We start from the raw sequence: 16,533 nt of genomic DNA, 5'->3' as shown, positions 1-16,533 counted from the left end.
GGAAGCTTTGAAGAGGCCCTTCTTTCCCACCCTTAGCATGTGGCAGTATCCACCCCCCACCTTCTTGGTTTGAGGCATATCAGTGTGTCATTTTGCCTGAACTGTTAAAGCACGGTTGCACTTGCTCTGAAAACAGGGAGTGAAAGCTAGGGTTTGATCCAGAGCTCAAATTATGGGGAAATGTACAAGGCCTTTCTGAAATTGAAAAGCCCCAAGCCCTGATTTCCCCCTGCCACTGAGACTAGTGAAGAGACTGCAGCCATGGACAGGGAAGCATTATAAGAACAACACAAGTTGGTGATTTTTTTAAGTTAGATTTTATCTTAAGCTAAAATGAAAATCAGCCTTTGGGTTAGAGAAGTCTTTTCACCTATTTAAAGTGTTTGTTGTACTGTTTCTTCAATGAACACTTAAATGAGTCAAGTTGTGGCAGCCAGGTAATTCGTAGCATTTATGCTTTAGGAATTCTGCTTCCTACGCTGATTATTTTTTGTTTCTAAGTCATAATTATTCCATTAAATTGGACATCTTTACATCCCACTGTCATCTCTTTATTCTTATCTCTGTTCTTCTACTTTGCCGTCACATGCATTTTATAACTGACATTTTCCTTGATTCAGAATATTTTTTTTACTCCCACGCCATGCTGGGTGAAATATACTCGGAGTCCTGTAGTGACTTCATGCTCTTTATTGCAGCTTGTAAAACAGTGAATGAAATGCCCCCCAAACCTCAGGCTTTTATATACAGTTGAACCTCGGGTTACGAACACCTCGGGTTACGAACTTTCGGTTTACGAACAATCATAACCCGGAAGTAAGTAACCCGAGGTTTCCAAGGCCTACTGAGGCCTCCGCTGAGGCATCGGAGCATCCGCAAAAGCGCTCCGATGCCTTCGCGGAGCAGCTAGGCCAGGGCCTCCTCCTTACCCCTCCTTACCTGGCTTTTGCCCCTAGGACCACCCCCGGCCGATCCCGGCGCGGCGGTGCAGCAGCAGCTGGCGGGGGTGGTCGATGGGTCTGAGACTCCTTTCTCGGATGAACTCCTCTCCGGATTGAGCGTGGCGGCGGCAGAAAGGTCGGGTCCGAGGCCTCGGCGCTCCCGCCTCGCGGAGCGCCGAGGCCTCGGACCCAACCTTTCTGCCGCCGCCGCCACGCTCAATCCGAAGAGGGAGAGGAGTCCCTCCAAGAAAGGAGCCTCAGACCCGTTGACCACCGCACCCGCTGCTGCTGTGCCACCGCGCCGGGATAGCCTGGCCACCCGGAGATCCGGGGCCGGAGGGTCCCAGGGGCAAAAGCGGGGTGCGGAGGGGTAAGGAGGAGGCCCTAGCCCAGCTGCCCCGTCGCCGAACTACCGCCGCTGCCACAGAAGCGAAGAGGACCCTGAGCCCCCATCCAAACAATGACTACCATCAGTCCAGATAAGAAAAAAAATAAATTTTAATTTTTTTCCATCTACAATACTGTCTTAATTATTTTATAGTACAATACATTGATTATTGCCTTCATTTTATGTATCAATGGTCTTGGTAGACAGTAAAATTTGTGTTAATTTGCTGCTTTAGGGGGTGTTTTTCATTGTCTGGAACGGATTAATCCACTTCCCATTACTTTCAATGGGAAAGTTCGCTTCGGTTTATGAACAGACTTCCGGAACCAATTGTGTTCATAAACCGAGGTACCACTGTACATTATTTACACAATGGGTCCTGTCTGATTGGCTGATTCTGCTTCCCTCCTGGAGCCTGATTGGTCTTTTCCTGCAAGCCAATCAGTTGTTGCATTCTAGGATCCTACTTGCCTAGGATCCAAGCTTAGTACCGGTACATAACACTGAGCTAAGCAAGGTTTTAGTGTGTCTTCGAAGCCTGGGCTCAGGTTAGTGAGGAACCTGGATTCTGGCAATGACAAGCTTAGCCAAACCTTGGCATGGCTTAGCTTAGTGTAAAGACATAGGGGTACAAAGACTGGAGAGGAGCAAAATGCCTACAGCTTCCTCTCAAATGTTTGTGTGGTCCTGGCAGGGCCAGCTCTAAGGCAAGGCTGGGTGGCGCAGGGCGCCAGGGTGCTGTGCCCGCCAGACAGCTGCGCTGGGAAATGGGGCGGGGGGCGCTGGAGGGATCTTCGCACCACGGTGCCAGGGCGCCAGATATGCTTAAGACGGCCCTGGGTCCTGGCAAGGTATGGTTTGGCTTGCCATGACATGTGAACCAGACCTGTTCAATACAGTCTGCCTCACAAGCACCTTATGAACATAATTTACATACATAAAATATTTTATAGGTCCAATTCTTCACAAAGTTTCTATTAAAAACTCCCTAAAGTTAGGGGATAACTATACATTAAACAGATATAATAGAGATCTAATGCCATTTTTGAAAGGGTGAAATTGAAACGCAGAAGTGGCAGAAGAGAGAACCTGTGTGTTGTGCCACTACCTGCCACTGCTCCTATCCCCCTGCTGCACCAAAGACAAAGCTAGGTTGTTTAGTCACAGCTGCTATCACTCATCTGAACATGACAGCTGACTGTCATAGCCAGAAGAGGAAGTTGTAGCATTGGATTCAGAAACTGCTGATAAACTGGAGCCTTAGAGACAGTGGATGCTGCATGAGAGGGGAGAAAAGAAATAGGAGAGTTTCAAAAAAGTAGAGAGAAGGTGTTGTGAGCATAGCCACTGTAGGTCTGAGACCAGGAGCAGAGGAGGTTTGAGCCTAGGAAGAAGAGCACCAGTCCAATATAACATATATGGAAGAAAAACCTGAGATAACTCTTCTGTACCTTCTCTATAATACTGAATAAGGAATATGTGGCCTTCCAAAGGTTGTTGGACTCCATCAACCCCAGTCAGCATCACCAGTGATCAGGGATGATATGAGTTGTAATTCAGCAACATCTGGGAAACTGCAGCTTCCCTACCCCTGCTCTATAACAAATACCTTCTAGCAAGAAGTGAGTCAGAAGGGATATTAAACTACCTCTTGTCCCAGCAGGGGTTATAAAATGCTTCAACCGTTTCCTATCCTGCTGCTTCTCTGCTCCAGATCATTCCTCCTGAGCTGCTTTTCCTCCCACAGGTTTCAAAAAGTGGGAAGAAGTAGCAAAAATAAAAAAATTCCTTCAGTAGCACCTTAAAGACCAACTAAGTTTATATTTTGGTATGAGCTTTCGTGTGCATGCACACTTCTTCAGATAAGAAGTGTGCATGCACACGAAAGCTCATACCAAAATATAAACTTAGTTGGTCTTTAAGGTGCTACTGAAGGAATTTTTTTATTTTTGCTTCGACTCAGACCAACACGGCTACCTACCTGTAACTGGGAAGAAGTAGTTTGAGAGAGTGATTTGGAGTACAGAAATGGCAGGTAAGAAACGCTCTGCCAAATTCTGGCTTCCCAAAGCTCTTTCTGTCTTTGTAGCGACAGACTCTGTGTACATGTTTGCATATAGCTAGGTCCAGTTATTTGTGGTTATGTATAAGGTGAAGGGCAAAGCTACATGTTCCATGAGGGGATTGGGACTTTCCCCATCTCTCAGCACACTGAGAGAGTACATTGTACATCCTTTCCCCTGCAGGTTGTTGTTGTTGTTGTTGTTGTTGTTGTTGTTGTTGTTGTTGTTGTTTGTTTAGTTGTTTAGTCGTGTCTGACTCTTCATGACCCCATGGACCAGAGCACGCCAGGCACTTCTGTCTTCCACTGCCTCCTGCAGTGTGATCAGACTCATGTCGGTAGCTTTGAGAACACTGTCCAAACATCTCGTCCTCTGTATAAAAACTGATTAGGGTGGTGGAGGACTTTTAGTTGAAAATAGATATGGTTAAGGAGGCATTCTCATCCTGTACTTGCTTAAAGGTGCAATGGCTGAAGTATACCTATTTTTTAAATCTGAAAACAAAGAATGATGGAAATTGCACACTCCTAAAAATCAGTATAATACATACCAGTTTTCTTCCATGATTCCCCCCCCCCAAATTAAAATAATACATGTTAACATTATGAAAAATAATACAAAATTATTCTAGGGCTATGTTAATTGGCAATTACTTTATTTGTATAAGAAAAATCAAGTATAGTTTAATTTGTAGTGTTGTATCTTAATTTTGCTCACCCAAGGTATTCCTGGGTATTATAAAATCTAGCCATCCTGTAATGTTATTTTCATACTCATTATCACTCTGCTTCTCCATAACAGAATTTATATTAGATGTTCCTTAACTTCTAATTAGAGAAATCTTCTCCACAGCAAGCTTTTAATTTATTGAATAAAACTGGTCAACCATGTCTCTTCTTACCCTACAGCTGTGTCATGATTTCTCTTTATCTTGGATATTTTTGACAATTCATTGCCTCCAATGTGAAACACTGTGAAAATAGCTTTTTCTATATTATTTATCTCATTTTTATGACATGATTAAAATTCTCCTTTTTGCAGTTTGCTTTCAGGATCATGTTGGATTTAGAACACAGCTGAATGCCTTACTTCCATTTCTTGATTTTTAATATTTATTACTAGCTTTAAGCAGGGTTGTATTCTTCTTTCTCCTGGTTCAGAAAATCACTTAGGGGTGAACATAAATTCAATTGGAGTTGAACTCATGACTAAAGTTATCTAACTCAATTACATATCCCTAAGCACATAATTGTAGTCACCCTTCTAAAGCATGGGTGGCTTTTTGTTTCATTTTTTGTTTTGCAGAGTAGAACTGCCTGTAAAAGGCTAATTAATGGCAGCAACATTGTCATTGACACTCCATTAAAAATGTGGATGTTTATTTGACAAGCTGAGCCAGAAAGACTGCTTACTTTATGGCTTGAATGATTTACTGCCTGATAAGTCGTTCAGCCTCTCAGGTCATTTACTTGGTATTTTCAGATTTAACTGAGATGTTATTTTCAGTTTAATTTGAGACCTGGCCTTTATCTGGGAGGAAGCTCCCTGATTATCAGGCTGTAAATGCAGTACGGCTATAGCTAAATAACCACTGTAGCACTTCTGAATAATAACTGATTAGGTTAGATGTCACCTATGTTAGGTGTGATTTTAAGGTCCCAAAACTTGATCTTTGTTTGCGTTAAGGTTCTTATTACCTAATTCTGTTTATTAGTTCTGGTCCTTATTCTGACACAATGCCAGCTAAGCACAGATGAACAAGCAATTATACAGGTTCCAGGAGAAGTGGTCACACTTGCTTTGCTCCTCCCTGGATGTTCTGCCCTAAGTTAAGCCATGGTTTGGGTTAGTAGGTCCTCCAAACCAGGGCTCATGGTTTAACTCTCCCAGACAATCCACAAGCTGTAAACTGTAGGACAGACCATGGTTGCAGCTTGCGGTTTGCTTGGACAGAACTAAAGTATGAGCTGTGGTTCAGATGGCACACTAAGCCAAACCATGGCTTAGCTCAGTGCAGCACAGCAGCAGAATGACCAGAGGAGGAGCAAAGTGGTCACAATCTCCCATCTAGCAGCCCAAATGGTTGCCTGTTCACACTAAGTCATGGTTTGGCTTAATATTTTCCATGAACCAGGCCATGGTTTGCATGAATGTATAACATAATGGAATCCAAACTACATTTCTAAGATGAGGAAATGTGTTTTTCAGGTAATGAAAGCATTATTTTGAGCCAGGATTTCTCAAACATTCTACTAAGCCAGGCTTTGCAGGCAGAGAGCCCCTGGTTCAATCCCCAGCAGGTATTTGAAATGGAGTGTGTTTCTTGTGAGATCTGTGTTGTTTACTCATGCAAGGCCTTTTTGGGTGGAGCAGCATTCACACAACACCACTGTCAAACGCTATTCTGTATTCACCCCATAGTCCAGGCAAACTACAGAAAAAAACTCTGGAACCTGGGCAAAATTGCAACAAAAGTGCTGTAAATGGCATTTTCCTGAGAATTGGGTGCGGAATAGCATATAAAAAAATTAGACAAAATTAGCTGACAGGAACACTGATATATCGTGATTTCAAAATGGCCAAAATAGGTCGTTTGGCAAACTAAAAAACGAATGATCATCCCTATTTTCTGTAACTGTTTGTAGATATATACTTGATTTATTTCCTACCTATCATTGATATGAAACCCACTGATATGACTTGCATCCTGTCTACCTTAACATACCTATGAGATTTAGCTCTTAAGCACAATATATACCAACTAACATAACATTTGATCAGCCACTCTTTTGAAAAGCATCACAAATAGTTCATTCGTTGTGTGATGGTAGTGCTCTCAAGGACATCATTCTATTGCTTGGTTCCTTTCATACTTTCATGAATCTTCTTGGGGCCATTGGTACACCCATGGCAGGATCGGGCCTTAAATAAATCCTAGAAGAAATTTATGGTGAAAATACAGTAGTGCATATGTTAAATGGGAAACCAGTATCAAGAGCTTTTCGTGCACATTTGATTCTTGATTCATGCTTAAGTGCTGAAAGAATGTCGCAGATAATTGAAGATCATTCAGATCTTAAAAGAAGCTTCTGCACTGTATGATTCACTAGTGTCCTGTAACAAAACTATAGAAGAAGCGGATTCTTCACAGACTGCGATACACATAAGCTGTGCATTGGCTGCAAAGAAGAGTGAACTGAAAGCAAACTCAGCAACAAGTAAACTATGGCTTGAGTATCAAAATATGGTTGATCTTGCTAGAAAACTCATCAGAGCAGATAGAACTGGTTCATGGAAAATGCATATTGATGCCATACATCAGTGTCTACCCATTTTCGCAGCTGCGGGTCACCATAATTACTTGAAATCAGCAGAATATAATTCTGTTGCCAACAACAAATGCGACTGTTTCTGCAATGTTTGAAAAGGGATTGCATGTGATACGCAGAAGTGAGCGGTACTGGGCAGGATTGGGTTCTGGCTCAGTAATCGAACAATGTCTGATGCGCTCTCTTAAAACTACAGGGGGTTTGACCAGAGGAAGTGGATTGACTGACATTCAGAGAGCAGTTTGGTCTTTATCATTGCCTGTATCGTCAGGGTATAATCTAGCTATGCAGGAGTTTACCAATGTGTCATATTCATCAAGTGAACAACACAAGGAACTATCTAGTGCAAGGCTGATTAGAGACAAAAGTGATTCACAACTGGTATTGAGCACGTTGCAAGCATTCTCGCCATTTACACCCGAGTCAAGTCTGCGTAATATTGTAACAGGTGTAACTGTAGATTTGGCAAATGTTAATGTGCATGAATTGCAAGAAGTTGGTAAGGTCATTGTAGCTAAACTTATTGGCCAACAAGTTTTTTCATATAAATGTAAGCGTTCTGACAAAGTTAAAACATTAGCGTTCTCTTCTGCAATGAAAATTCCTGGAGATGATGAAAGAACGATTGACCCAGCATTACTGTTTCAAAGGCTATTGGTCATTGTTAACACAGGCGAACTAAATTTGGAAGAAGTGCTGCAGTATGAATTGTGCTCATACCCACCTTCATTGTTCGAATCATGCTCTATACCCAGGAAGGCTGACAAGCCACAGATAGTACATGCTATCAAAAAATATGTGATGCAGAAACAGAATAGTTGCATTACCAAACACGTTCCAAGAAGTGATCAATTCATGTTAGATGGAGGTTCGCTGCTGCATCGCCTTAAATGGAAGAAGCATGAAACGTATGATGACATAGCATGTTCTTATGCGAATTTTACAACTCGTCATTATGGGAAAGCTATTATTGTCTTTGACGGCTATGAAAACATCCCATCCATTAAAGATATGACTCACAAACGTCAGAAATCTATGTTCTCTAGCCCTGAAGTACACTTCTCTCCGCAAACTAAATTCATATTAAAACAAGACAACTTTCCTTCCAATGAAAGTAACAAACAGCGAATCATTCTTCTCGTAGCTGAACATTTGAAGAGACAAGGATGCACTGTTGTACTAGGTGAAGGAGATGCTGATGTTGAAATTGTGAAGGCAGCTGTGACATCATCTCAGTTCCAAACTACTACTGTGATTGGAGAAGATTCCGATTTATTGATTCTACTCCTGTACCATGCTAACCATCAAACGGAATTTAATTTGTATTTTCGTAGTGATAAACAAGGAAAAAATCCAAACCACACATTTGACATTATTGCTTGCAGAATGATACTGGGCGCAGAGACCTGCAACTATCCCCTTTTCCTCCACGCCTTTACAGGCTGTGACAGCACATCCAGAATATTTGGGATAGGAAAAGGCAAATGTTTCGACAAACTTATCGCAGATAAACGAATTCATGAATAAGCATCGACATTTTGTTTGAAAGATCAGTTACATATCAATATAGAAGATGCTGGTCAGAAGGCGATGGTTATACTTTTTGGTGGAAAGTTGATAATACCCTTGGAACATTATGACATCACATACTAGTGGACAAAGTAACATCAGCAAACTCTTTTGTTGCACCAGAACGTCTACCACCAACTACATCTGCAGCAAAATTCCATAGCTTTCAATCATATTACCAGATAATGGAATGGTCATGCCACAAAGAGGGTTTACGACCTAATGACTGGGGTTGGATTATAAAGGAGGACAGCCAGCTTCACCTTGTGATGTCAGACATGGCCCCTGCACCTGAAAGTCTTTTGAAAGTTATCCACTGTAACTGCACCACTGGTTGTAGTACATTCTGTTGCACGTGCAAAAAAAAATAGTTTTCCATGTTCAACAGCTTGTGGTCAGTGCCAGACCATTGGTTGTGAAAATGTGTTGTTGATTGAACATTGTTCTGATATAGAAGATGATATGGATGGCTGATGTCTGCTTTCGTTATTTGTGATACATATTAAAAGTTCTGGTTCAAGCGCCTTATTGTGATCTTGTTTCAATGTAACACTGCTTTCACTTTGTTGTTTTTAGCAAACATTTAAATGCAGAAATTATTTAGCCTTAGAACTAGATCAATGACAACTTTGTATTATTTTCTCTGATGTTTGGTAACAATTAAAAAACATAGGATATACACAATCAAGTTTAGAAAACTAATCGAAATACAATAAAATAGATACAGCAGGTCGGCCATTTTGAAATCACGATTTCTCAGTTTTCCTGTCAGCTAATTTTGTCTAATTTTTTATATGTTATTCTACACCCAATTCTCATCAAAATGCCATTTATAGCGCTTTTGTTGCAATTTATAGCGCTTTTGTTGCAAGTGTGTATATTAACTGCACTACCGTCCCATTTCATTAGGATATTTTATCTTCCCATAGAAAATCTGAGAAGTTAAATCAACTTGTTGCCAAGTTGTAGCCAACAACATTTGAAGGAGGCATTTGCAGTATGAAGAATAGGCCACTGTGAGAACAGGGTGCTGAACTGGAAGCGCCATTGGCCTGATCCAGCAGACTCTTCTTACGTTCCTATGAAGCCCCTGTCTGGAAGTGCCCTGAATCCCTGAAGAGAACCGCTGCCAGTCAGTGCAGACCAGGGCCTGGTTGAAGGTAGTTAGGTAGATCTCTGGTTTGCATTAGCTCAGCAAAGGTTTCTGACACCCAGTTATTTTTATAATAGCCACAACAAAAAGGCCCCCTCTTCCTCCAAACTTAGACTGCTGAAATGAAGCAAGTTTTGGGGAAACCCAGGACTGGATTTTTCTGTGACTGGACTCTGATTTTATTTTCAATGCATAACACCAATTCCTGGGTTAATTCTCAGGATGTGTCTGCCCCTATCCTCAGGCTTGTATTTTGACTGGCTCTGATTGGTGGCCCTTCGGGGTTTTAGTGGATAACACTACATTACTGAGCTCGATGGACCAATGGTCCTGATCAGTATATGACAGCTTCCTGGCTTCTAACTAGATCAGAGGGGAATATTATATAGACTGCAGATGGGACTCACATGCATATAGAAACATTCCCTGCACATACAAAATAAGTGTGTCAGGGGAGAGGCTAGACTAGAACTTTTCTCCCAGGCATTAAATTGTCTTTGAAGAAGAAAATATTTTATATGTAGGACCATAACTGACCATAACTGGAGTCTTTGTTCAGGTCAGACACAGGTTTATCACCTCCATGGGAAATAAAGCCTATTAATCTAATCAATTTTTATCCAAGTGAGGACTTTAGGATTTTTATAGTTAAAAACTGACATTGTCACTTTCCTTTGATACCAATAGGCCAATGAAAACACATATAGTATACTGGGTGGAAAAGTAGCTTCTGCTGCATAATTGTTCTGAACATGCTGTTATCATTCACATTGTTTGACTAATCAATGAAAGAAATGCTTCTCTGACTAGGAGATAGGGCTTGTGTTAAAACCTCTATTAAGAAATCTTCAGAGGTCTGTTCATTTGATGAGTCATAACTCAGATTAAAATTTATTTCCATAGCAACTAAAAATCACTCGTTCTTTCCCTAGAAACCACCAGAGTACAGCAGTGCATTAATATATGCATTCCCTGTTTTTCTTGAAGATGGAGAAATACACTTATGAGGAGTAAAGTTCTGGTCGCCACACCTCAAAAAGGATATTGTAGTCCTGGAAAAGGTTCAGAAAAGGGCTACCGAAACGATCAAGGGGGTGGAGCAACTTCCTTATGATGAAAGGTTAAAACATTTGGGGCTTTGTAGTTTAGAGAAAAGATGAGGAAGATGGAGGTGTGTACAATTGAGCATGGTGCGGAGATGCCAGCACTGCTACAAGGTTAGGGTGAGGACAGTGTCAGTGGTGCCGGCAAGTTCACGTCTGTCTGGAGCAGCAGGGAGTGGGGGGATTTCCTGGTAGCAGCACCAAATGGAATGGATCTTGTGGTCTCTGCATGTGTACTGGTTGGCACCAAACCAAACATGCCCAGAGCTCTACTCAGCACCACAGTTCACCCCTCTAAACAAAGCATAGCAAGAACAAAAACCAGCTTACATGAATTTCTCAATGCAGATCTCAACAGAAGCATGATATTTGTTATTTAAAACCCAAGAGAAAAGTGTGGTATATATTAGTATGATTTAGTTCCCTGGCCTTGAACTTAGCCACTACTTTACTGTGGGTAACGTTCCTGGTTCAGGCCAGTAGAGGGCAGTTAGTTACCTGGGTGGCAGAGGCTGTTCTCTGACTCCTTCTGATCCTGCCTAAGTTATGTCAAAGTGTTCCATTGAATATGTTTCTGCCCCAAAACAGTGGTGTTCGCTTTGAAACCATCCTCTGATAACCAGCACAGGAAAATGGTCCTGTTAAAGCACCATTATATTGTGCAGTAGATAGCTAGGGAATTTGCATATGGCACAGTGAGGTGATGTTGACACAGTTGTGGGTTGAGAAGCTGCTGTGTTCACACTCTGAGTGCATTTCTTTGGGAATGGAGCCATAGTGAAGGGATTTAACTCCCTATGGCATTTTCCCAGTTTCGAGTTCAATCTAGTCTACCAGAGTTAGATCTGTATAGGGATTAGATTAGTTAGATCTGTATATGTATACGTGTGGGCTTCCATCTTATTTAGGGAAACTTCTTGTTCACACATGTGCATGTCTTGTGTGTGGCACTATTAAAAGAAAATAAAGATGTTGAACATGTTGAACTTCATGAATGGTCCACATAAAGTCATGTTTCCACCCACCTTCACATTCAGAGCTCATATTCTGTATTTCTGTATTGCTACATTTGATTTCTGAACCAAGGAGGAAGATTGTGCTGATTGGTTTAAGGCTACTGATGGATGGGAGAAGAGGCTGCTCCCCAGTGCTTGATGTTACATTCAAAACGTTTCTGGAAAAGTATGCAACTATGGGTAGCTGATATGGCAAACAGACAGACTTGCCTGGTATAATTATAATACAGCAACACTCAAGTATAATATCAGAATAAAGCAAGTCTTTCAGTAATAAGAAATTGCATCTTCATGCAATAATTTGGTGCAAACCCTAAAATGGTTCTGTGAAGGATTTGAAGCTTAAACATTTTGGCTGAGAAAGGGCCCGTGTTTTGTTTCACTCCTCCTGCCTAAACAGTATTTTTCTTAATATGTGGAATCTTGTTTAGTAGTAGATTGTACAAATGAAAATATATAATCAGTGGATCAGCACTTAAGTATTTTTTTAATTAAAAAAAATCAACATTAAATTCTGGAATAAAAATATAATAACATGTACTGTATAATTCTCAGATTTTATTGTGTAGCAGAAAAGTGTCTTTACAGTTTGACAAACTGTGTATACACAAAATGCTATAATAATGCCAGAGAGCCAACACTTTCAGTAAGATTTACAGAGAAAGACAAGTACAATCAGGTACTAACAATAGCATGAAACTGAAAGTTTTCCTTTTCTCCTGCTAATCAAAGCTAACTACCTTCTGTGTGAATTAGACTCAACTCATATACCTGGGAGTAAGTCCCCCTGAATGCAGTGGAGCTTACTGTATTTACACGAATCTAATGTGCCATCAAATCTAATGTGCACCTCTATTTTCAACTAAATCCTTTAAACCCAAAAAGTATTTGCTGGTGCCATCAAATCTAATTTGTACCCTGATTTTCACGATGTAATTTGGCCAAAAAAAGGTGTACATTACGTTCGATTAAATACAGTACTTCTGAGTAGACATGTATAGGAGCTCTGTTAGTTGCTTTGTCCCTATAGCCTCCCTATGCTTTCCATCTGAAACCTTCCTTTTCTGTTTTTCCCCTTTTGCTTTCTTTCTTTTTGTTTTGTTTACTGCATTGTTTATCCATCCACCGGCTGACAGTGTCTTTACATCCAAAATGCAAAGCAGACAGATGGGCGCTTCAGGACAGAACATAACTAAGAGCACCAGCATCAGCGGGGAGATGTACACACTAGAGAAGAACGATGGCAGCCAGTCTGACACAGCAGTGGGCACTGTGGGTACAGGTGGCAAAAAGCGGCGCTCCAGCATTGGTGCAAAGATGGTTGCAATCGTGGGCCTTTCGCGGAAAAGCAGAAGTACCTCACAGCTCAGCCAAACTGGTAGGAACAAGATTCCCCCACCTTCCCCAATTGTGCTGTTGTTACTCATGAGACGTAAACTGCATTATTATTAGTAACTAAATTTCTAGGTGGAAAAGACTGAGCAAGTTTAAACTTATTATCTTTCAGTGTTTTGTCAAACCGTTTTATTTAACCAGAACCTCATTCAGACCGGACTACTGTGGATCGTATTTGTCTGCTCACTGGACCGCACTGAATGCAGTAATCTCTTTTCCCCCTTTCAGGAAGCAACCTGACTTGCTGGGTTTATATTCTGGGAATTGTTACTAATGGTTCGTGAAAGACATCTGAAATGTTGCCGGTGCATTTTCTTTGCCTCTCCCCTTGACCCCTCCCTTAAATGCGTCTTATGATCGTGTTCTGCATTTCTTTTGCTGTGCGATAGTATTTATCATCTTCAAGGTTGTCCATTGTATTTTAGGCACACTAAATTACGACTCTACTTCTTGTTATTTTTATTTCTTTTCAGCTTCAAAATGTACTTATAAGTGCAGTAAATCACCATAACTGGTTACAGGTTAAAGTTAGATCTGCTATTCAGCATTTATTTAGTGCTACCAGATTGTTAGGTGCTATATATAAATTCCAACTTCTGAGTGTTCTAGAGAAGAGGGGGAACATTTTTAAATACTTAAATAGTCTACTTTTAGACAGAAGTGCAAAGCAGGCAACAAAGTGTATATCAATATTTTATTTTACACTTTCTATTTTTTGTTTAATGTTTGGTTTAGACTGTGTATATTTCTGCCCTCAGTCCTTCAGTTGAAGGGTGGATTTATAAGTACTTTTAACAAACAAACAAATCTATAATGAGGTATTCATCCCCATTTTTAGATATGCCCATGTTATATTCTGGTCTAATCAGCATTTGTATATAGCTAATACAGCGAGCCATATTACCTTACATTGAATTTATTGCACAAGCAAATCACGTTGCTTGTGAATGTGTATTTATGTTTTTTTATATATATAATTTGTATTTCTGGACTCCATAGAAAAAGTTAGCATGTCTTCAAGAACACTAGAGTACTTAATAGTGCATGTCTCTGTGCTGCCTAGCATTAAGAGAGCCACCCGGGTTTTTAAGGCTATTTAGTTTTAAAGTATGGTGCTAAAGCAAGTGTTGTAACATCATCTTTAGATAGATCAGATGTATATGAGTCGTTTAAGATTAAATTAGCAGTGTAATTGTAAGGAATATTTTTAACAGATAAGGTCTCTAGAGGGCAGTGTTACTTGGACTGTTATGTAAGTTCTGCTGAGTTTTTAAGATTCTATGCTAACTTGCTTTTACAGGCATCACACTCTCTAGCCATTTCTCCTGGTTATGTGAAGTCATATCAAAATACACAAGATGGAGTTAGCTAGCAGTGCATATCTGTAAAGGGCCATACTATGCTGCCCTAAGATCTTCATGTGTCCCACATGTAGATTGCTAAACAGGTGAATTAAAATGCTCATTTTATAAATAGTGCATGCTGCAGTTGGGTAACGTGAGATTTTATATTGATTTTTCTTCCCTTATCAGATTATTAGGAAGATATGAATTTAGCCAGGGGGGGGGTGTACAAGCTGCCACTTCGCTGAGAAGGGTCTTGTGTGGGTACTGCAATAAAATATAATAAAATAGGGGCACAAGCTACTTCAGCATTAAACTCTGTATTAAACTCCAATGTGAACAAGCCCAAACACTGTGACTCTTCAGCTCTTTGGTCAAGTTGCCATGTAAAAAGGTAGTGGGATTCATACAGGCTGTACAATTTTGCATCCCTCAATACAATGACAACTCTTCCTTTAAGCTTTGCCTTTGAATCTCTGCAAACATAACTGATTATAGAAGAACACTACAGTTTTTCTGCAGAATGGCCTTAAGGGTTACAGTTCCCCACAATGTACCTTTCAAACATATATCCAAAGAACTCATTTCGTTTTAAAGAAAATGGGGGGGGGGGGTTCAAGTTCCAAGTCAGTTGTTGGGATGGTATGCACACAAAGTTGCAGAATATTAATTACTAGTTTACTGGGTAGAACTTCATTGTTAAGTTTTTGGTCAGGAAGGATATTTAATGAAAAGTAAAGGAATGGAGTGCCATATACTGAATTACATGCGCTTTGCATAGTATTTAATATTTGATTATAACCTGGATTGGATTCAGATGGATGACCAACATGATAAAGCATAATAAATATGATGTAAATTTTAATTTTGTATTATATCATCCCCAAATGTCTACGATTTTGGATAAAATGTTGCCAGACACTAAAATAAATAACATTTATGTTAAGCAGGCCATGCAATGAGCATCTTGTTTCCCTAATGCTCTAATGGTTAAAATAAATGTATAATGTTGTAGGGGACAGTTCCATAATGAAATCATTGGACTCTGGCAGATATGTTTCATAAGTAAATTTTGTATAATTAGCATGCAGTAGCTGATGTCTTGACTAATATGTAGATGTATTTTTCCTCCTATTTATCAATGTAAAGTTACATTGCAGTTTTTTAAAAAATTGTGCTTACAACATGTGTTATGTATATTACAATATACACAACATTAGAAGGTCATATAAATAATATGTAAATGTTTTCCAATAATTGGTTGTTGTTTTTTTGGTACTTACAAGTTGTGCAGCTGACAGTGCCTCCTTGTTACCATAACTTATTCCAAGTTACTTGTACAACTGTTCCAAGTTATAGAAGTTTTCTGGCCTGCTGATTGGGTGAACTGGGGCAGAATAAGCACAGCTCTTTACGCTCTCTAGCACATTTGCTCCAGGATCTTGCAAGCTTGTTTTACTATCTGCCCTTACTCTTTTCCCTTGGCACTTATTACAGTATATGGCTTGTCAGTATAATATTAACAAAGGCTGTGTTTACACTCTGTAGATTGAGGTAAATTTGCCCATAGTAAGAAACAAGTGACCCTGTTCTGTAAATTCCAAAAGCCAGATTAGGAAAATACATTTATTAGGCCAACAGAGATAGATAGATAGATAGATAGATAGATAGATAGATAGATAGATAGATGATAGATAGATAGATAGACTGATAAATTATAATTTGGAAGGTTTTGAGTTTCCTGGAGCTGTTCATCAGGCTAGATGGTGAACAAAACACAGAGGTGGGGAGTAAAAAATGTTGAGGATAGAAATTCCTTGCATTTGCGACTGGTTGTAGTCTTAAGGCAGAATTTGAAAGAAACTAGCAGGTACATGGATAAGGCTGTTTGGGGAGCATTGCAGGCTACACCAAGGCCTTCTGGGAAGAAGAAGCATAATTATAGCCGACTAGTGTCATTGAGCCCATTAAATAAATGGGTGCTAGAACATATGTGAGAGGAGCGGTGAGGCCTTCCCTCCCTCTCTGCGCTCGGCCACGGGCCGCGCCGGGAACGCAAGTAAACAAACTCGCTCTCTTGTCGTGCCCCGCGGCCGAGCGCAGAGAGGGAGAGAAGGCTGCGGCCCCGCCGCTCCTCTCACGGGCCAGGGAGGGTTGTCAGGAGGAGGCGGCGGCGGACCAAGATGGCAGCATCAGGCTCCGGGGCCGCGGCGGCTGCAGGAGCCAGACTGGG

The 16,533-nt window shown here is 40.6% G+C and overlaps 1 protein-coding gene across 11 annotated transcripts in view; it reads left to right on the top strand.

Annotated features, from left to right (window-relative positions):
• The window catches only part of RIMS2 (regulating synaptic membrane exocytosis 2), a 363,820-nt gene that overhangs the window by 313,261 nt on the left and 34,026 nt on the right, over positions 1–16,533 (top strand). For 7 of the 11 annotated variants that reach the window (XM_035125850.2, XM_035125835.2, XM_035125829.2 and 4 more), the window contains one exon: positions 12,699–12,940. In XM_035125850.2, coding sequence (XP_034981741.1) covers positions 12,699–12,940 — 242 coding nt within the window. The remainder of the gene's footprint in view (positions 1–12,698; positions 12,941–16,533) is intronic. The other 4 variants (XM_035125834.2, XM_060277673.1, XM_060277672.1 and 1 more) reach the window with 2 other exon arrangements.

The sequence above is a fragment of the Zootoca vivipara genome, chromosome 8 (genome assembly GCF_963506605.1).
Source record: "Zootoca vivipara chromosome 8, rZooViv1.1, whole genome shotgun sequence".
Lineage (NCBI taxonomy): Eukaryota > Metazoa > Chordata > Lepidosauria > Squamata > Lacertidae > Zootoca > Zootoca vivipara.
Note: the sequence above shows the minus strand (reverse complement) of the source record. Positions and strands in the feature narration are given on the sequence as shown.